This window comes from Nycticebus coucang, chromosome 7 (genome assembly GCF_027406575.1).
Source record: "Nycticebus coucang isolate mNycCou1 chromosome 7, mNycCou1.pri, whole genome shotgun sequence".
Taxonomy (NCBI): Eukaryota; Metazoa; Chordata; class Mammalia; order Primates; family Lorisidae; genus Nycticebus; species Nycticebus coucang.
This window is the reverse complement of record NC_069786.1, coordinates 27,505,611-27,527,987: the sequence shown is the minus strand read 5'-3', so window position 1 is coordinate 27,527,987 and position 22,377 is coordinate 27,505,611. Positions and strand designations below refer to the sequence as shown.

The 22,377-nt window shown below is 37.4% G+C and overlaps 2 protein-coding genes across 5 annotated transcripts in view; both read left to right on the top strand.

Moving 5' to 3' along the window:
- The window catches only part of ZRANB3 (zinc finger RANBP2-type containing 3), a 368,725-nt gene that overhangs the window by 279,745 nt on the left and 66,603 nt on the right, over window positions 1-22,377 (top strand). For 3 of the 4 annotated variants that reach the window (XM_053596787.1, XM_053596786.1, XM_053596788.1), the window contains one exon: window positions 19,318-19,437. In XM_053596787.1, coding sequence (XP_053452762.1) covers window positions 19,318-19,437 — 120 coding nt within the window. Of the gene's footprint in view, window positions 1-8,445; window positions 8,470-19,317; window positions 19,438-22,377 lie in introns of those variants that run through there. The other variant, XM_053596789.1, reaches the window with a different exon arrangement.
- Window positions 19,873-21,299, top strand: LOC128590381 (RING-box protein 2-like). The gene is made up of 2 exons (XM_053597731.1): window positions 19,873-19,887; window positions 20,453-21,299. Exons 1-2 carry the CDS (start codon window positions 19,873-19,875, stop codon window positions 20,867-20,869), a joined length of 432 nt encoding a protein of 143 aa, XP_053453706.1. The 3' UTR covers window positions 20,870-21,299.

Sequence of the window (22,377 nt, the reverse complement as noted above, 5' to 3'; positions counted from 1 at the left end):
ACAACTAGAATGTACAAGTAACTCAATAGCAAAAAATAGTCCCATTAAAAAATGGGCATTTCTGAGTAGACATTTCTCAAAAGAAGACAATGAATAGCAAAGATGTGGAATCAAACTAAGTGTCTATCAACAGACAAATGAATACGTAAAATGTGTTATATATACATAGTGGAATACTACTTAGCCATAAAAAGAATGAAATGCTATCATTTGCAGCAATATGGATGGAACTGGAGATTATTATGTTAATTGAGATAAGTCAAGCACAAACATATAACACATGTTCTCACTTATGTGAGAGCTAAAAAAATTGATCTTACGGAAATAAAAAGTAGAATGATAGATACCATAGGCTGGGAAGGGTACAAAGAGTGAAGAGAGGTTGACTAATGGGTACAAACATATAGTTAGATAGAAGGATAAAGTTCTAATATTTGATAACATAGTATGGTAACTGTAGTCAACAACAATGTCCTACATATTTCAGAATAGCTGGAATAGAGCCGAACAGAATTTGATATGTTCCCAACACAAAGAAACGATAAATGCTCCAAGTGATAGGTCCTAAATGCCCTGACTTGATCATTACACATTCTCTGCATGTATCAAAATACCACATGTATGTCATAAATATATACAAATATTATATATCAATAAAAATGTTTTAAAATAACTATAAGAATAAATTAGCAGAAGGAAGAAGATTACAAAGAGCAGAAGTCAATGAAATGGCAAAAGAAAATAATAAAGAAAATTAATAAACTAGAAACTGAGTTTTTGAAAAGATGAATAAAATGTATAAAACTCAAAACAAGAAAAGGAAAAACTGATTTACCCACATCAGCAGTAAAAGAGAATAAAAAGACTATCCCTACAGACTCTATAGTCATTAAAATGACAATAAGGGAATATCATTAGCAACTTTACATCAATAAAGCCAACAAAGCTCAGATGACTGGTCAGATTCCGTAAATATCATAGAAGATTCAAGAAGAAATTAAAAATATGATTAGCCCTAAATCAACTAAAGAATATTTTTATATCATTAAGAATCACCCTTGGTGGGGGGGAGGGGCAAGATGGCTGACTGGATGCAACCTCCAACATAGGCTCCTGTCCAGAGAGAAGTATAATGTACAGAGGGTATCCAATTGAGCTGAAGACAGAAAGCCCACCAAGAGAGAAGAGAGATAACTACAGGTCACCCTTGCTGAGGCAAGCTGAGATTCCAAGACAACAATCTCCAGGTACAAAACTCAACCGAAAGGAAAAATGCCCGACCCCTCCCCCAAGAAATCTGCGGGTTCTTTTCTTTTTTTCCTTTTCCTTTCGCTCTTCATTTGCTCCTGTGGGATTTCTACACTCAAGTAGTGAACTGAGGACCTCTTGTCTCAACCCACGGGTGAGAGCAGTAAGAAGTGGGGACTTCTTCCTCCAGAGGGACCCTGTGGTGACTCTGATCATTCTCTTACCAGGCAGAAAAACTGAACTTACATTTTCCCTGCCATTCTGAACTTTCAGTCCACCTTTCCCCCCTAACCGGATAAACCAGATCCCTAACCACCTCAGAGACTGAGGGAGGAGGCTCATGAGCAGCACCCTCCACCCCAGCCTGTCTGAACAAGTACCCCGCTCTCTGCCTGGTGGTCCCCTGCTCCCTCCCTGCCTCTATGCTGCACCCCACCAGCCTGGAGACTGCCAAGGCCGGCGCCATGCCCCGCCCACCCAGAGACCGCCAAGGCCTCGTGCTGCACCTGCGTCCTGCCCGCCCGGAGATCGCAAGGCCCGCCTACCCGGAGACCACTAAGGCTGTGCCACGCCCCACCCATCCGGAGACCACTGAAGCTGCGCACCAAGCCTGCCCTGCCTCCACACCAGGCCCCCGCCCGACGAGAATCACCAGTGGAGTATTGATTTTGCTGAAGTCACCAGGCGTTAGATACTACCAGAATCCGTGTACCCCACCCAGCTGTCAGATTCGTGTGCAGCACACTCCTAGAGCTGCTCCTACAGCCAGAATTTTCTGGCTTTGTCAGTGGTAGTGGAACTGTGCAGGGGCACTTCCCACAAAGATCCAGCAACAATAGAGTGATCACGCTGGGGTTCAATCTTGGAGAAACACCCCCTACCCCGCAACTTTGTGCACTGCCAGAGGAAACTAGAAATGACTCTATAGGGATACTGGTGCTGCAGAGCAACAGGGACAAAGGTGCCATGGCTGAGGGAAATAAGCATTTGCAGGCCTGGTACCACCAGGATTAGACTGAGCCCAAGTGGAACACTCGCCAGTGGAAATTGAACAACCAAGGTAGGTAGGCCTCAGCTCCAACAGCTGGCTGGTAGCTGAGGGCAGTGGCTGGGCCTTGGGGGCATTGACCTTCCTTTGACTCTGACAGGCGCTAAGCCCTGGCACTTCGCATTATTGGAGGAAACAGCACTGCAGCCCTGCGGGGTCACCAGTTATTAGGTGTGAAAAAGGAACAAAGTGGAGAAAGAGACTCAGCCCTCTGGTCCCACTGTAGTACCGGGCAGGCCTTTCTGACTCCGTAGAGCACTGGAGAGAGCCAAATCTGAGCAGCCAGTAGACCTCTGTTATCTAGCTGCTGGAGACCTTTCAAACTCTCCCACCTGAGAGTTCATACTAACAGAGTCAATTGGTTTGGAACCCCTAACTTGGGACAATCACCCAAGGACCCTCTAGGGTGATACCCTGGTTGTGTGGTAACAGGAAGGGTCGATTTTCCCACTCCAGTTGTTGTCTGGGGAGGTGGGGTTTCTTAATTGCTTGTATTTCTTCACAGCTAAACTTCTCCAGAGTCACTGATTCACCAGGATCGGACAAGAACCAGTTGAATACAAGACTGAGCCACCTAATCCCACCACACCAAGCAGGTTTCCCCAGCCTCAGACTGTAATACTATACAGGTCCTTTGCAAAGCTAAAGGGGAAAAAGCTGCAGTCATCAGTCCCAGATCCCTAGCAAAGGGCTGGTTAACCACAACCCCAGGAAACCTCAATCCAATCTCACCTTACCAGACCACCTAGCCAACAGTGAAAAACAATCATTAGGCGGAATCAGCAGAAAAACTCTGGCAACATGAACAATCAGAATAGATCAACTTCCCCAAGAAACAATAAAGCAGGTACAGTACAAGATCCTATTCCCAAACAAATTGCTGAGATGACAGAAATCAAGTTCAGAATTTGGATAGCAAATAGGATCAACAAATTGGAGGAAATGATGAAATTAGAATTTAAAGCAGAAATACAAAAGATGTCTTAAGAATTTAACAAATTTAAAGACAAAATGACCAAAGATTTTGACACATTAAAGCAAGAATTTGCGGCCCTCAAAGATCTAAAAAAATACAGTAGAATCCCTCAGTAACAGAATGGAGCAGGCAGAAAGAATCTCCAATATTGAAGACAAAGCTTTTGAACACTCCCAAAGACTCAAAGAGGAAAAAAAGGAGAGAACAAAAATGGATCATTCTCTCAGAGAGCTCTGGGATAATTCGAAGAGGTCTACTATTCACCTTATAGGAATACCTGAAAGTGATGAGCTTGCTGCAAAGAATACAGATGCTTTGCTTCATGAAATAATTAAAGAGAATTTTCCAGTTATGCCCAGAGATTCTGAAATTCAGATAGCAGACAGTTTCAGAACACTGGCATGACTCAACCTGAATAAAAATTCTCATAGACATATTATAATTAATTTTGCTAAAGTTAATATGAAGGAGAAAATTCTGAAAGCTGTAAGAAGTAAGAAAACCATTACATACAAGGGGAAGAGCATTAGAATGACTGCAGATCTCTTTGCTGAAACCTTTCAAGCTAGAAGAGGGTGGTCATTGACCTTTAATCTCTTTAAATAAAATAGCTTTCAACCCAGGATCTTGTATCCAGCTAACCTGAGTTTCATCTATGATGGAGAAATTAAATACTTTAATGACATTCACATGTTGAAGAAATTTGCCATAACTAAACCAGCTCTTCAGAAAATTCTCAGACCTATCCTCCATAATGAACAACACAATCCTCCACCACCAAAGTAAAATCACTCAGAAACTTTTGATCAAACTCTAATTTCCATAGTGGCAAAAGGATTAAAAATGTCCACTGGACTTTGAAAAAACTCGATACCCAAAACTCTGTCAGGTTTATCATTACTCTCAATTAATGTGAATGGTTTAAATTGCCCTCTAAAGAGACACAGGATGGCTGACTGGATACAAAAACTCAGGCCAGACATCTGTTGCATTCAAGAATTGCACCTTACATTAAAAGATAAATATAGACTCAGGGTAAAGGGATGGTCATCTATAATTGAGGCAAATGGAAATCAGAAAAAAGCAGGTCTTGCAATTTTATTTGCAGATACAATAGGCTTTAAACCAATCAAAGTAAGAAAAGACAATGATGGTCACTTCTTATTTGTTGAGGGCAACCCTCAACATGATGAGATTTCAATTATCAAAATCTATGCACCCAACCAGAATGTGCCTCAATTTATAAGAGAAACTCTAACTGACATGAGTAATTTGATTTCCCCCAGCACCATAATTATTGGAGACTTTAACACTTCTCTGGCAGCGTTGGATAGATCCTCCAAAAGGAAGCTCAGCAAAGAAATTTTTGAATTAAACTTAACCATTCAACATTTGCATCTAATAGACATCTATAGAACATTTCATCAAAACCGAATACACATTCTTCTCATCAGCCCATGGATCATCCTCCAAAATTGATCACATATTAGGTCACAGGTCTAACTTCAGCAAATTTAAAAGAATAGAAATCATTCCTTGTATTTTCTCAGACCACCACGGAATAAAAGTTGAACTCAGTAACAACAGGAATCTCCACACACATACAAAAACATGGAAACTAAATAACTTCATACTAAATGATAGCTGGGTCATAGGCGAGATTAAGAAGGAAATTGCCAAATTTTTAGAACAAAACAATAATGAAGAAACAAACTATCAGAACCTCTGGGATACAACAAAGGCATCCCTAAGAGGAAAATTTATAGTGTTATAAACCTTCCTCAAGAGAACAGAAAGAGAGGAAGTCAATAACTTAATGAGTCATCTCAAGCAACTGGAAAAGGAAGAACTTTCCAACCCTAAACCCAGCAGAAGAAAAGAAATAACTAAAATTAGAGCAGAACTTAATGAAATTGAAAACAAAAGAATCATACAACAGATCAACCAATCAAAGAGTTGGTTTTTTGAAAAGGTCAATAAAATAGATAAACCATTAGCTAACCTAACCAGAAGTAAAAGAGTAAAATTCCTAATTTCATCAATCAGAAATGATAAAGGCCAAATAACAATGGACTCCTCAGAAATTCAGCAAATCCTTAATGAATACTACATAAAACTCTACTCTCAGAAGTATGAAAATCTGAAGGAAATAGATCAATACTTGGAAACATGTCACCCTCCCAGACTTAGCCAGAAAGAAGTGGAAATGTTGAACAAGCCTGTAACAAGCTCTGAAATAGCATCAACTATAAAAAAAATCTCCCCAAAAAGAAAAGCCCGGGACCAGATCTCTTCACATCAGAATTCTACCAAACCTTTAAAGAGGAACTAGTACCTACATTACTTAATCTTTTCCAAAACATAGAAAAAAGAGGGAATACTTCCCAACTCATTCTATGAAGCAACTATCACCCTGATACCCAAAGCAGGAAAAGACCCAACAAGAAAAGAAAATTATAGACCAATATCTCTAATGAATATTGATGAAAAAATATTAAATAAGATCCTAGCAAACAGAATCCAACAACACATCAAACAAATTTTACACCATGACCAACTGGGTTTCATCCCAGGGTCCCAAGGATGGTTCAATATACGTAAATCCATAAATATAATACATCACATAAACAGATTAAAAAACAAAGACCATATGATTCTCTCAATTGATGCAGAAAAAGCTTTTGACAATATCCAGCATCCTTTCTTGATCAGAACACTTAAGAAAATAGGTATAGAAGGAACATTTCTTAAACTGATAGAGGCCATCTATAGCAAACCCACAGTCAATATCATAGTGAAAGGAGTAAAATTGAAAACATTTCCACTAAGATCAGGAACCAGGCAAGGATGCCCACTGTCTCCACTGCTTTTTAACATTGTAATGGAAGTCTTAGCCACCGCAATCAGGCAAGAAAAGGCAATCAAGGGGATCCAAATAGAACCAGAGGAGAGCAAATTGTCACTTTTCGCAGACGATATGATTATATATCTGGAAAACCCCAGGGGATCAACTACAAAACTCCTAGAAGTGATCAAGGAATATAGTAATGTCTCAGGATACAAAATTAACACTCATAAATCTGTAGACTTTATATACACCAACAATAGTCAAGGGGAAAAAATAATCAAAGATTCTATTCACTTTACAATAGTGCCAAAGAAGATGAAATATCTGGGAGTGTATCTAACTAAGGACATGAAAGATCTCTATAAAGAGAACTATGAAAGTCTGAGAAAAGAAATAGCTGAAGATGTTAACAAATGGAAAAATATACTATGCTCATGGCTGGGAAGAATCAACATTGTTAAAATGTCTATACTACCTAAAGCAATTTACAGATTTAACGTGATCCCTATTAAAGCACCTCTCTCATATTTTAAAGACCTGGAAAAAATAGTACTTCATTTTATATGGAAACAGAAAAAACCTTGAATAGCCAAGACATTACTCAGAAATAAAAACAAATTAGGAGGAATCACACTTCCAGACTTCAGACTTTATTATAAATCAATAGTCATCAAAACAGCATGGTACTGGCACAAAAACAGAGAGGTAGATGTATGGAACAGAATTGAAGACCAAGAGATGAGCCCAGACACTTACTGTCATTTGATTTTTGATAAGCCTATTAAAAATATAAATTGGGAGAAAGATTTCCTATTCAATAAATGGTGCTGGATGAACTGGCTGACAACTTGTAGAAGACTGAAACTGGACCCACACCTTTCCCCTCTAACAAAAATTGACTCTCACTAGTTAAAGAACTTAAACTTAAGAAATGAACCTATAAATATTCTTAGAGAGAGTGCAGGGGAAACACTTGAGAAAATTGGCCTGGGAGAATACTTCATGAGGAAGACACCCCGGGCAATTGAAGCAACATCAAAAATACATTACTGGTATCTGATCAAATTAAAAAGCTTCTGCACTGCCAAGAACACACTCAGTAAAGCAAATAGACAGCCCTCAGAATGGGAGAGGATTTTTGTAAGTTATGCTACCGACAAAGGTCTAATAACCAGAATCCACAAAGAACTCAAACTTATTACTAAGCAAAAAACAAGTGATCCCATTTCATTGTGGGCAAGAGACATGAACAGAAGCTTCTCTGAAGAAAACAGGTGTATGGCCTACAAGACACATGAAAAAATGCTCATCATCTTTAATCATCAGAAATGTAAAGCAAAACTACTCTGAGATACCATCTAACTCCAGTAAGAGTAGCCCACATCACAAAATCCCAAAACAACAGATGTTGGTGTAGATGTGGAGAAAAGGGAACACTTCTACACTGCTGGTGGGAATGCAAGCTAGTACGTTCCTTCTGGAAGGAAGTTTGGAGAACACTCAGGGATCTAAATGTAGACCTGCCATTTGATCCTGCAATTCCTCTATTAGGTGTATACCCAAAAGACCAAAAATCATTTGGCAATAAAGATATTTGCACCAGATTGTTCATTGCAGCTCAATTCATAATTGCCAAGTCATGGAAGAAGCCCAAGTGCCCATTGACCCATGAATGGATTAATAAATTGTGGTATATGTATTATGCAGCAGTAAAAGAAATGGAGACTTTACCTCCTTTATGTTTACATGGATGGAGCTGGAAAATATTCTTAGCAAAGTATCTCAGGAATGGAAAAAAAAGTATCCAATGTACTCAGCACTACTGTGAAACCAATTTTTAATAACTCACACTTGCAAAAATGAAACACAACTTTAGGCTATGATGAAGGAGGGAAGGGAGGGATAGGGAGGACGTAGGAGGGATAGTAGGGGATAGTAGGGGGACCACAACTGTGGAGCACATTGCAAGTACAAGTTGGTTCTATCATGTGTAGAACACAAATGTCCTAATGCTATAAATGGGTAAATGAGATGAAAGCTATGCTGATTAGTATGATGTAAGCACTCCAATCTGTACAAATAACCAACACACTGAAATGGGCATAAATGTATTTATGATCTATGTACAAAAGACTTAATAAAAAATATAAAATTAAAAAAAAAAAAGAATCACCCTTGGCCAGGCACGGTGACTAACGCCTGTAATCCTAGCACCCTGGGAGGCCAAGGCCAGTAGATTGCCTGAGTTCACAGGTTCAAGACCAAACTGAGCCAGAGGGAGATCTCGTCTCTAAAACTAGCCGGGCGTTGTGGTGGGTGCCTGTGGTCCCAGCTACTTGGGGGGGGGGGGTGAGGTAAGAAAATCACTTGAGTCCAAGAGTTTGAGGTTGCTGTGAGCCTTCAAGAAAAAAAAAGAACCACCCTTTATTGAAAATTTCATGATTCAATGATTTTACTGGTAAATTCCACCAAACATTTAATACACAAGTAAAACCAATTCTAAAACATTTTTAGAAACCAGAAGAGTAAGAAATACCTTCCAACTAATTTTATAAAGCCGCTATTACTCTGCTACCAAGAACAGACAGATGTATCATAAGTATGTATCTAAATTGACTATAGGTCAATATCCTTCATTAAGGTGAATTTTTTTTTTTTTTTTAGGGACAGAGTCTCACTTTGTCTCCCTCAGTAGAGTGCTATCACGTCATAGCTCTCAGCAACCTCCAGCTCTTGGGCTTAGGTGATTCTCTTGCCTCAGCCTCCCAAGTAGCTGGAACTACAGGCGCCCGTCACAACACCGGCTATTTTTTGTTGCAGTTTGGCTGGGGCCAGGTTGAACCCACCACCTTTGGTATATGGGGCCAGCGCTCTACTCACTGAGCCACAGCGCCACACTAAGGTGAAAATTTTTAACAAAGTATTGGTAAGTTGAAACTACTAGTACACAAAGAATTATTTATACTGGCAATCTAAGGTTAAACATTGGATTTATCAATCACTATAAATCACAACATAAAATTGGAAAACTATATGGTTATCCCAATGGAAGCATGTGACAGAATTCAAAACTAATTCATGATAAAATTTGTCAGCAAACAGAAGAAAGGAACTTCTTCATCCCAATAAAAGACATTGATGAAAACTTACAACTAACATCATACTTAATGCTAAAAGTCTGAATGCTGTTTCCCTAAGTTCAGGAACAAAACGAGAGAGTCTGTTCTCTTCACTTCTGTTCAACATTACTCTGGAAGTCTTAGCTGAGCAATAAGATAAGGAAATAAAGACATACAGATAAAAAGCAATAAGTGAAATTGTCCATATTCACAGACTATGGTATTGTATATTCAGAAAACTAAAAAACACTGCAAGCGACTAGAACTAATGAGTGAATTTACCAAGGTCACAGAATTCACATTAATACACAAAAATCATTTCTAGTTGTGTATATCAGCAATATAAAACTGGAGTTGAAATTTTAAAAATATAATTTATCATAGCATAAAAAAAATGAACTATAATAATTTAAGATAAAGTCAACAAAATACATGCAATGAAAACTACAAAACATTGTTTAGAGTGACTAAAGCAAATTTAAACAAGGTAGAACATATTTGTAAGTCAGAAGATTCAATATTGTTAAGATGCCAGTTCTCGGCAGTGCCTGTGGCTCAAAGGGGTGGGACGCCGGCCCCATATGCCAGAGGTGGCAGGTTCAAACCCAGCCCTGGCCAAAAACTGCAAAATAATAATAATAATAATAATAAATATGCCAATTCTCCATTCAATGGAATGGTTATCAAAATCCCTGTAGTATTTATTATAGACATTGACAAGACAACATAACATTTATGTGGCCATGTAAAGGACTTACTTTAGCCAAAACAATTTTGAATGAAATTAGAAGACTCGCACTACATGATGTAAATGCTTCCCAGAAAGTTACAGTAATCAAGACTTTGTGGTAGCATAAAGGTAGACATATAGATTAATGAACCAGAAAAAAAGAAGTTAGAAGACTCACACTACATTTTATAAATACTTACCATAAAGTTATAGCAATCAGGACTTTGTAGTAGTAGCATAAAGCTAGAAGTATAGACTAATCCAAAAAAAAAAGGAATCCAGAAATAGAACCTTACATAGATTATCAGTTGGTATGTTAAGAAAGGAGATGAGAACTCAATGGTGAAATGATAGTTTGCTCTGCAAATGGTACTAGGACAATTGGATATTCATGAGGAAAAAAAGGCATCTTGACCATTAGTTCATGCCATACATAAAAAATTAACTTGAATCATAGAATTAATTATAAAAGTTAAAATTATAAAACTCATAGTAGCACAAATATATAAAAAATATTCCCACCAACACATTGTACCCCATGATTGCATTAATGTACACAGCTATGATTTAATTAAAAAAAATTCCTAACCTTTGGTTGAGACAATGTTTAGCTAGAATACAAAAAGCACAGACATCAAAGGGAAAAAATGGATTCAAAACTTTAAAATTTATAGTGATAAAAAAATGTTATAAAAAATCACTATTAAGGGAAGATAAAAATGCAAAACATAGATTGTAAAAAAGGATTTGTAATACATTCCTCTTGCTCCAATTTTCTGTCATAATTTTTTATTTGATCAAAATGTTTGGCTTGATCAGTGTTCATTACTTACAGTGTAACGACTCTCCTAAACATTTCAAAATTGAGCTATAATTACATTTCTTTTCTTTGACAACTATTGTTTATCCTGGAGTTAGTAACTATCTTATTTGTTTTGTTTGTCTTGTTACATAGCTTTTTTATACTTAATTCCGAACACAGAATGCTTGCTTAGGGAAAATACATATATGAGAACCTTTTAGACCATTTCTTGTCTGTATTAAGAAACCCTGGTTGGAAGTCAATTTTGATAATCAATAGGAAGCCTGCATTTAATTCCCAGGATCCTTGAAGGAAAAGAAAGGAGATGAAAAAGTGAGTTGTCCTCAAATTGGGTCATGTTCCCAAAGATTAATGGCCACACAAGACCAATTCCTGTCACACCGCTTCCCTAGAGTTTTTAGTCATTTTTCATTTCCTCCCTGCTAAAACCTCTATCCTGAACTACCTACATAAATTGGAACTGTGAATTTCTATTCCTGGGCTGTAGCCAGAAATAATTAGTTCATGGCATTACCAAATTGAAATTCTTAATACATTTTCTCCAGAAATATTACTGATATTAGTAGAGTCCATAGTAATCAGGAATAATGCAGTTTTCCTACATTATAGTTTAAATAAGCTTGATAGGAGGTTGCTAGTTATCAACAACACTTAATATTGTTTTCTATAAGAAAATGTATTTCAGAGTTTTCCCTTACCAGTTTATAAATGAACTTAATATATAAAGATTATAATTTGGTCATTCTATTGTATGTATGTTAGTGTTGAAGCTTCCTTTCTTTGATTAATGTTTTCCTGATTAATTGAGTAAATAAATATTTGTTGAGGGTCTATTTACGTGGGAATGTGCTAGAGAGGCATGGTGAACCATATACAAGTATCTACCTCCCAAAGAACTTGCAGTCTGTTTGGAAAGACAACGAAATAAATATTCAACTACAGTAGATTATGTGTTTTAAAAACATGATGCTGCGAAAGCACATGGGAATAGACATCTGGCCAAGTCTTGAGGGTACAGTAAAGATATCCCAAGAAATGAACAAGTAAGTAAGATTTAGCCAGATAAAAAGGGAAGGAGTGAAATAAGAAGTAGATGGGGCTTGTGGAGTTGAAGCAGTTTGTACAAACTAATACAGATTAACCAGAAGAAGCATATTTAGGGAACAAAAAGTTGGTCAACACAGCTGAAGCATAGAGTGTTAGGGAGGAATTCTGACTGAGACTAGGCAGGATATCATTGAGAATAGTAACTACATCATAAAGTTCATAGATCATAGTTTTTCATTTATCCTAATGGTTCTTAGCAGTTAGCTACAGTGAAATGGAGTAAAATGACCAGATGTGTGCTTTAGAAGAATAACTATAGCTATGGGAGAATGGATTGGAAGGAACAAACCAATTTGCAGATTGGGATGCCTCACTGATAATCCAAATTAACAGTATTGGTGATCTAAACTAAGGTAGTGCTGTACTACGTCTTAAATAAAAAGAAAGGAATAATCCCAGAGATAACGTGTATTAAGAAAATATAATCAGGCTGGGCACCGTAGCTCACCCCTAAAATCCAAGCACTCAGGGAGGCCGAGGCAGGTGTATTGATTGAGCTTAGGAGTTCGAGATCAGCCTGAGCAAGGGTGAGACCCCATCTCTATTAAAAATAGAAAAACTGAGACAGGAAGACAGCTTGAGCTCAGGAGGTCAAGGTTGTTGTGAGCTATGATAATACCATGGCACTCTACCCAGGGCATAATTTAAAGTACAATCAAGTAGACATTGGTGACTGAGTATGAAGGGGAGGGAAAGGTTAGATTCTCAACTTCTTGCTTGGTGTCTTAGTCCACTTGTGTAGCTATAAGGAAATACCTGAGGCTGGGATAATTTACAAAGAAAAAAGGTTTATTTGGCTCATGGTCCTAAAGGCTGTACAAGAAGCATGGCACCAGTATCTGCTTCTAGTGAGAGCCTCAGAAAGCTTCCATTCATTGAGGAAAGTAAAGGGGAGCAGGCATCACATAGTGAGAGAGGGAGCAAAAGAGAGAAGAGAGGGAGATGCCAGGCTCTGTTTAACAATTAGTTCTAGCTTGAGCTAATAGAGTTTGAACTCACTCATCATAAAAACGGCACCAAACCCTTAATGAGGGCACTGTCCCCAAGACCTAAATACCTCCTTCCAGCCACAACCTTCAATATTAGAGATCAGATTTCAACATGAGACTTGGCAGGGCCAAACAAAGCATATCCTAACCATACTGCTTTGGTTTGATATCAACTGGATTGATGTTTGTGGCGTTCATCAAGTCTGTAAAAAAAATAGGAGAGACATTTTGTGTTTAGACCCTGATTAAGTTTGATCTTTGCCAAATTCAACAAGACACAAGCTGTTAGATAATGGAAGTTTTCTAACTCTGCAGCGTCATTTTAGAAATACCTTTCACTGAAGCATTTGCACAACTCTATTGCAGAATTTATAGATAATTTAAAATTATCTAATGATGTTTTGTCTAAATTTTGAAAAGCTTGATAAGAGCAAGGAGGAGGAAAAAAAGAGTAAGAAGGAGAAATTTAAATAATGAATTTTCAAATAAAAGCATTTGTGTGATTATCGCTGATAGTAAAATGAATTTTTCATTATTTGTATATTTAATTTTAAAAAAGATATAACTACATAATAAATATGTTAAAATAATGTTTAAAGTATAAAATCTTGTTCTTGTCAGATCTTGGGAAGTGAATACTTCCTCTGTACTTAACATGACTATTTTAACACTGTTCACTGTGCTAAGTTTGAGAGCGCTGGGCTTAGAAAGGCCCTCTAGGGGTGGGTCATCTTTCCTCTTCCTATGCTGTAGGCAGGGATATACCTGAAGCCTGCCAGGCTCATGAGTTTCTGTCTGCTTAATTTTATAGCAGGGATAAAAGGTTTTTTTCTCTACTATAATCTTTTCTCTTTTTCCCCCCATAACCTACGGTGCCTTCTAGGCAGACAGGAAGACAGTACCAGTGCTTCAAATTAGGTCATGTCAGCAAATTAGGTCATACCGATATGAATTTTAAAATATACAGTGCTATACTATATAATTATGGTATTGGCATATATCATCCATGTGCTGTACAAACATTTGTGCTGGTCTGACATTTGAGTTACATGTACTTCTTAGGAGGACAGAAGTAAGCATGTTTTAAGTATATTTGTTATTATCTCCTTAGTATTATTATTACTGAGCTCTCTTTTTCAGATATTTCTTAATAAAAGGAAATAAAATAATCAATGTTACTAGTAAAAAGTCAATTAATGAAGAATCTCAGATAATCAGAATTATTTTTCTTCTTCTATGTTGTTTTTATTGCTTTGTAAGATTTATTGAGAATACAGTGGATGAAATGAATAGATTTTCCATATTTAGGATCAGCTTAATACTTCTTAGAAAAAAAACAGATAATATGGTATATATAGTTTGTTCAATTCTCAATTATTTTAAGGTACATTGCAATAATGTCTCATTTAAGAAAAAAACATTTTAGGAGAAATGCCAGTTACTTTTTTATGAAAATGGTTAAAACCAACCCATAATTTAAAATTTCCTGTCACTTTGGGGATGGCAGCATTCCTCAGTGCCTTAAAAATTTTCCAAAAGGCAAATTACTTTAAACATGTTTCCATTATGCACAAAGCCTGTTTCCTTTTTAATTGCCTCAGTAGCTTAACACATGTGGAATCCTATTTATATTATGCAGAGAGGTATAATGAGGCCACTGCAGTACTCCCTGCTGCAGAGGGCCTATGAGACTGAAGAGTATCTTCCTTTGCCAGCTCTGTTGTTTAGGAAAGGGTCTCTGAATGGGGACTGGTAAGTAAACAAAGCATATTCTCCTTCACTTTGGTACTTTTGCTTTTTTTACCTATAATTTTAAAGAATAAAAGGTAAATCAACATCACAAAACAAGTAAGTTAATAAGAAAACAGCATAAGGCAAGATAGGTAAATGAATAAAAGAACAAGAGAGGATATGAAATTATGAATGTATTAAAAATGTACATATTCATACAATGCAATGTTATTTGGCATTCAAGAAAAATGAAGTATTGGTGGATTGTAAACCATTGTGCTAAGTTAAAGAAGCCAGTCACAAAAAAACATATATAGTATGATCCTGCTTATATGAAATGTCCAAAACAGTCAAATCCCCAGGGATAGAAAGTAAATTACCTAGAGCTGGGGGTGATGAAAGGCCTGAGGGTAATCTGAGAGGTGAAGGAGCTCTTTTTAGGGTAATGAAAATGTCCTAATATTGATTGTTGTGATTGATATACAACTCTGTGAATATGCTAAAAGCCACTGAATTAATAGAATGAATGTTGTATGTGAATTGTATCTCAGTAAAGCTATTTTTAAAAGAAAGAGTCTCTTTTCTGCTATGGCTGTCATAGTTCACTACTTCCCTCAATATCTCCCTTCATAGCCCCAAGATGACAGCTGCAGTTCCTAGGTATCACATAGCAAGCGCAGTCCCTAATGTCCAAAGCAAGGAAAAGTGTTCCTAAGAGTTCTTTTGTCAATGATAATATCTTTTGAAGCCTCAGCTGACTTGTCAGGTATCTGATTAGTCAGTATCACTTGCAGGGGAAATAGAAATGCTAAGGGTCAACTCTATTGCAAATAAAGTTGGACTCAATTCCAAATATAACAAGGGCAAGTGGGGATTTATAGCCAATGAGTAGATTGTGGAGGCTGATGGATGAGGAATTTGATCATTTATCAAGGGTGAGAGATTAAAACTGACCTAGCTATATTCTTGCCCAAACTGGGCCTTACAGGCCTGGCAAGGACAGGGTAAACATGGAAGGCCAAGGTGAAGGCTTACTGAGAAAAGGACTCAAAGGAGCCTAACTAATGTTTGGTCAAAGGAGAATCTGTCCTGCATAGGTTGTTTGTTTTGGTTTGGGGTTTTTGTTTGGCGGGGGTGGGGGGAGTGTTGTTTTTTGCTTTTTGTTGTGTTGTTTTTTTTTTGAGACAAAGTCTCACTCTGTTGCCCAGGCTAGAGTGCTGTGGTGTCATCCCAGCTTACAACAACCTCAAACTCCTGGGTTCAGGCACTCATCACAACACCTGGCTAATTTTTGTATTTTTAGTAGAGATCGTCTTACTCTTGCCCAAGCTGGTCTCAAACTCCTGAACTTAAGTGATCCTCTACCTCTGCCTCCCAGAGAGCTAGGATTACAGGCATGATCCACAGCCCACAGCCCCTGAATAGGTTTAATGTTTGGGGTTTTTTCATTCTTCTTTTTTTCACTCTTATTTGATTAAAATCTGACAATTTGGCCAGGCATGGTGGCTCATGCCTGTAATCCTAGCACTCTGAAAGGCCGAGGCGGATGGATTCTCTGAGCTCACAGGTTCAGGACCAGCCTGAGCAAGTACGAGACCCTGTCTCTAAATTGTGGTGGGCACCTGTAGTCCTAGCTACTCAGGAGGCTGAGGCAAGAGAATCTCTTGAGTCCAAGAGTTTGAGGTTGCTGTGAGCTGGGATACCACAGCACTCTATCCAGGGCAACAAAGACTCTGCCTCAAAAAAAATAAAAATAAAAAAATAAGCTGACAATTTAAGTAATTTTCATCAGTTGTTTAATGTAGTATAGATTTTTCTTTAACTGGCTTTATTTCAAAAAGTATGATGTATACCTCTTCACTAAAAAAAGAATATAACATATTCTCTGTGTTTCTTTAAATAATTATAGTGGAAAATCTTCATTAATTGCTTAAACTAGACCTCCAGGGGTCCTCAAACTGTGGCCCGCAGGCCACATGAGGCAGCGTGATTGTATTTGTTCCGATTTTATTTTTTTACTTCAAAATAAGATATGTGCAGTGTGCATAGGAATTTGTTCATAGGTTTTTTTTTTAAACTGTACTCCGGCCCTCCAACAGTCTGAGGGACAGTGAACTGGCCCCCTGTTTAAAAAGTTTGAGGATGCCTGCTTAAACTAATAGACACATTGCCACAGACCAATTTCAGTGAAGTAAGAAAAAGTTTTGAGCAAATGGATTTTCTGCAACTTCTGCAAAATGTGGGCAAGCATAATCAAGATGCTGATTATTACATAATATTAGATCCCACCATTCCCAATACTATTCACTTAAGATAATTTGGAAGCAAATTCCTGTTCAGATCACTTAAAATCTGTCAGTGCAGTGACAGTTTTTACTAGAATAAAATTAAGATAGTTATAATACATGTGTAGTACATTTTAAAATGCAAACCTATACAATCCCTAATTTAAGAAACTAAGAGAATACTAAAAGTTCATTTGTTACATAGATGTTTTGATACTCTAAACATATTTTCTCCCAAGAGGCAACATTACAAATGATGATTAAGTTGCTAGATTAGTCCTAAGAGCCTGTTTGGCTAGTTATGTAATTGAACTTTGTATCATTATTAGTAACCATAAGCTTTTCTGAAGCAGTAGTGAGAAGTAGGGTGAGGGTCTTGAACTTTTGCATCAGCAGCCAAAATGATGAGGACAGCCAAAGTGATATGGATGGAGGGGATCCTGGCAGATATATCTCACTTAGGAAGAGAAAAAGAAATGCATCTGAAACTAGAGGTACAGCAGTTGTATAGTTGGTAAGTACGGACTGGGTAGTAATGAATGTACCTTTAAATACTTCAACTTGACATGTACATTTTGAAAGGCTTATCACAGTAAATACAGCTCTTTAGGCAAACATGCACTTTATTAAAGTGATTCAGTTGCCATGACAACATATCCAGAAATTATAGCTCCTTGTTTTGAGAGGGCTTCATTTCCACACTCTGAAACACTGAAATCCAAGGCTAAAGTTCTTAACAGCTTCCAGTTTTATTGTATGAAGAATTTCTGTTGTTTGGAAAATTTGGAATTGCAAAATGTGATTTATACAATCAATCTTATGACTTTACAGTCATATTCATGAATTTCAAATAGGCTTTATTTTGTTTTGAAATACCCTCATTAAAAATTTTTTTTTATTACTACCAAAGCTACATAGTGCCATAGTTTTTTGTTTGGAGAGTTTTTTGAGACAGAGTCTCACTTTGTTGCCTTCAGTAGAATGCCATGGCATCATAGTTCATAGCAATCTCAAACTCCTGGGCTCAAGCAGTCCTTTTGCCTCAGCTTCCTGAGTAGATGAGACTACAGGTACCTGCCACAACGCATGGCTATTTGTGGAGTTGGGGTCCCACTCTTGCTCAGGCTGGTCTCAAACTCCTGCACTCAGGTGATCCACCCTCCTTGGCCTCCCAGAGTACTAGGATTATAGGTGTGAGCCACAGCGCCCAGCATGCTTTTATTGCTTAGTATGTATTACTATTTGCTTTGTGATTTTAGCTGTTATCAATTGTCTTCTCAATATCAAAGATAAAATTTTAGCTCTATCCCTCTTTGCCTGACTCTCACACACATCCTTCATCAAAATGATATATAGTAGTTTTGATTTTATTGATTATATAGCAACTAATAATAATTTCAGCTTGATCAGTATCTGCCGTATTTGTTAGTACAACTATATTTACATTATTTACAAGTGAAAAGTCATATACTATAGATATGTTTTCTTCCTGTCACAAGTCATTTTATTGTATTTTCCCATCTAACTTCTTCTGGAAACTTCTTCTTCCCAGAGACAAACTAAATGCCTTAATTTTTCATTTCTCTGAACCTGTCTACCTCTTTGCCTATTTGTAAGTCTATCTTTGTTTCTTATGGAAAAAAAATTAATAAACTTGGCTTGGCTCCTGTAGCACAGTGGTTACAGCGCCGGCCACATTCACTGAGGGTGGCGGGTTCAAACCCGGGCCTGCTAAACAACGACAACTGCAACAAAAAAATAGTCAGGTGTTGTGGTGGGTGCCTGTAAGAGAATCACTTAAGCCCAAGATTTTGAGGTTGCTATGAGCTGTGATGTCACAGTACTCTACCAAGGGTGACATAGTAAGACTCTGTCTCAAAAATAAAACAAAATAAAAATAAATAAATAAAATTAATAAGTCAACTTTTCTTAAATCTTAAACTTCAGTCCCAGATTACGTTGTTGTTTTTTTTTTTCCGTCTTCCCTTCTCTTCAAAAACATGCTGTTCGTCTGATTTCTTTTTCCTTCTATTTTCTCTTTAACTCTATTCTACTTAGTCTTCTAAATAAACTTTCTTGAAAATCACCTCTAAACAAAACGCCCAATCTCTTCTTGGCCATAGCCAACTTAACCACCTCCTTTCTACTGAGACAATTTTCTTATCATTTTTTCCCCTACTCTTAACTCTTGACTTTTTCTCATTTTACCTCTCAGGATTTTTCTCCCTCTAATCCCCCTTCTTTCATATTCTCGTTACATGTGGGCCTCTACTTCATCAGCCTCCCTAGAGAGCAAATCAGATAAAAATTCATAGAAACTTACTGATATTTGAGCTATTTTTCTTGCTTTATTAAAAGTGGCATGTTTTTAATATTTTTATAATATTAATAAGGTTTAACTTTTAATATTTAGGCAGGCGCTGTAAAGGATTATATTAAGATGATGCTTCAGAATGATTCACTTAAATTTCTGGTGTTTGCTCACCATTTAAGCATGCTCCAAGCTTGCACAGAAGCAGTCATTGAAAATAAGGTATGTCATCATTTTTCTATAAAATACTTTTTCAAATGCAGATATTTATTATACTAAACATCAATTGTAGTCTTATAATTGAAGGGATTTTTTTCTTCTATAGATAATGGTGCTATGGGCCACGCGAGGTTCCTCATAACTATAAACCCAGCACTCTGGGAGGTCAAAGCAGGTGAATTGCTTGAGCTCAGGAGTTGGAGACTCCTGAACAAGACTGAGACTCTCTCTTTGCTAAAATTAGAAAAACTAGCTGGGCATTGTGGCCAAGGTCTGTCCCAGCTACTTAGGAAGCAGAAGCAAGAGGATCACTTGAGCTTAAGAGTTTGAGGTTGCTGTGAGCTGTAACACCACAGCACTCTACCTAGGGCAATAGAGTGAGACTCTGTCTCAAAAAATAAAAAATAAAATAAATTAATTTTTAAAAAATATGATGCTATGATAGGCAATAATGTAAATTCTGTTTTTTATTCCTGGATATACTGATGAGAATGTCGTAAGGTGTTAAGTTAAAATTTATATTTATATTTATCTGCATAGCAGCCTTTGAATGTGGGTGACATATTGAAACAAGGAATGATCATAGCCAATATTAGTGTCCAATTGCAGTTGTATCTTTGAAACTTATAGGTAATAGAGTCTATAGAAAATGATTATTAAAATTTAGTATAAATGAATTTAAAACATGTGATCCAGCTAATTTATCATGTTAGCTCCACCAACCATCTGTCCTTGTCTCATTTTCTTAGGTCCACCTGGGTTTCCATAGTCCTATCAGTGACAGCATCTTCCCTTTTTTCTGTCAAACTTAAAAACTTAATATACATGAAACTTAAAAACTTATTATACATGAAGAATTCATTAAAATTTCAAAAAAAACTTCTGAAAATTACAAAAAACTTACTATACATTGTTTAGGCATTAGCTAAAATGCTTATTAATATTTCCAAAGAAATAATTCTAGAATTTCCTTGTAGACAGATTTATGATAACATAATAAAGTGCTATATGTTAAAAGGTGCTTTCTCAGAGCCGCCATAGCCACCCGCCTCCCCCGACCCAACGTCTAACCCGCCGGCTTCGCGCCGCCGCCCTGGCAGACGTAGAAGACGGCGAAGAACCCTGTGCCTTGGCCTCTCACTCCGGGGGCGCAGCCTCCAAGTCGGGGGGCTACAAAATGTTCTCTCTCAAGAAGTGGAACGCGGTGGCCATGTGGAGCTGGGACGTGGAGTGCGATACGTGCGCCATCTGCAGGGTCCAGGTGATGGATGCCTGTCTTAGATGTCAAGCTGAAAACAAACAAGAGGATTGTGTTGTGGTCTGGGGAGAATGTAATCATTCCTTCCACAACTGCTGCATGTCCCTGTGGGTGAAACAGAACAATCGCTGCCCTCTCTGCCAGCAGGACTGGGTAGTCCAAAGAATCGGCAAATGAGAATGGCAGAAGGCTTTCTTAGTGCAGGCGTTCAAAGCCCTGGTGGATCTTGTTATCAAGTGCCCTACAAAAGCTAGAACACTCCAGGGGATTCATTCTTCAAATAAGGAGCCAATGGATCTGTGGTGTTTTGAGACTCGTTAAAGGCATGGTTTAGCATTTTGTCGGTTTTATTTTCAGAAATTCTCCACAATTAAGAAGATAATTTATAAAAGATGGTCTTTCCTACCTCTGTGGTGTGTCACGCACACTGCTTAGAAGTGCTATAAAAAAGGAGAGAACTCCCCAATTGAATGACCTTTATAATTTTCTCATTGATAAACTAGTTGTGGAAGCCATTCCTGTCAGAGGAGAACTTTTTGCATGCCTATTGATCAGCTAAAAAAGGACAGCATGTTATAGTAGCAAATAAAGTGAGTTTAAAACCCAACTCTTATCCTTAATTTGTTCCTAACTTATTTTGGCAGGAAGAGGGGGGTGATCGATGAAAGCTTTATTTAATATGAGAATTTTAAGTTTGGGCCACTGAACAGGGTAAATAAAATTAAACTTTTGGGCATATGGAATGTTGATTGTCTTTTAAAAAGTTATCAGTCTTTATCATTGACTCATCAAGAAAACCTTTATCGCAGTTACCTCACTATTCAATTATTGAGTGGTAAAAGACAGAATTATTTTCTAGTTGTGGTCAGATGATATAAATTAACTATACTTCAGATGTGCTGGTGAGGAGGAAATGTTTACCGCTGTAGCTTGGATTAAAAGGTTTATTTTATCTCACAATGTTTTAATAAATGGTTTATTCTCTTTAAAAAAAAAAAAAAAGGTGCTTTCTCATTGGTTATCATGTAGTGTCTGAAAAACACCCTCTAAAAAGAGTGAATTAGCCTTAGAAATATCTTTTAAATGATTGAGTAACAACATTAGATTCATAACAATTTCTTATTCTGATTCTATTATACCTTAAAACTACTAGAATCTATTCCAAGAATAGCAATCTGTTTTCTTCCCACATCCACTTTACTGATATGTTTCAAGTCCCATTTAACTTTACTAAGAGTTAAAAATGTCGGCATTTATGGAGTTGGAAGTGAATCTCTCCCAAACTTTCCCTACCTTAATGATGTATTATCTTTAGAAATACCTTCAGCCTTTCTTCTTGGGCCGAGCATGGTGACTCATGCCTGTAATCCCAGCACTCTGGGAGGCCAAGGCAGATGGATTGCCTGAGCTCACAGGTTCAAGACCAGCCTGAGCAAGAGTGAGACCCCCCCATCTCAAAAAATACCCCGAGGTTGTGGCGGGTGCCTGGTATCCCAGCTACTTGGGAGGCTTAGGCAAGAGGATCTCTTGAGCTCAAGAGTTTGAGGTTGCTGTGAACTATGACGCTGCAGCACTCTACCGAGGGCAAGAAAGTGAGACTATGTCTCTTAAAAAAAAAATATATATATATATGTATATATATATGCATGAATGAATAAGACTTTGAAATTTAGGGCTTACAATTG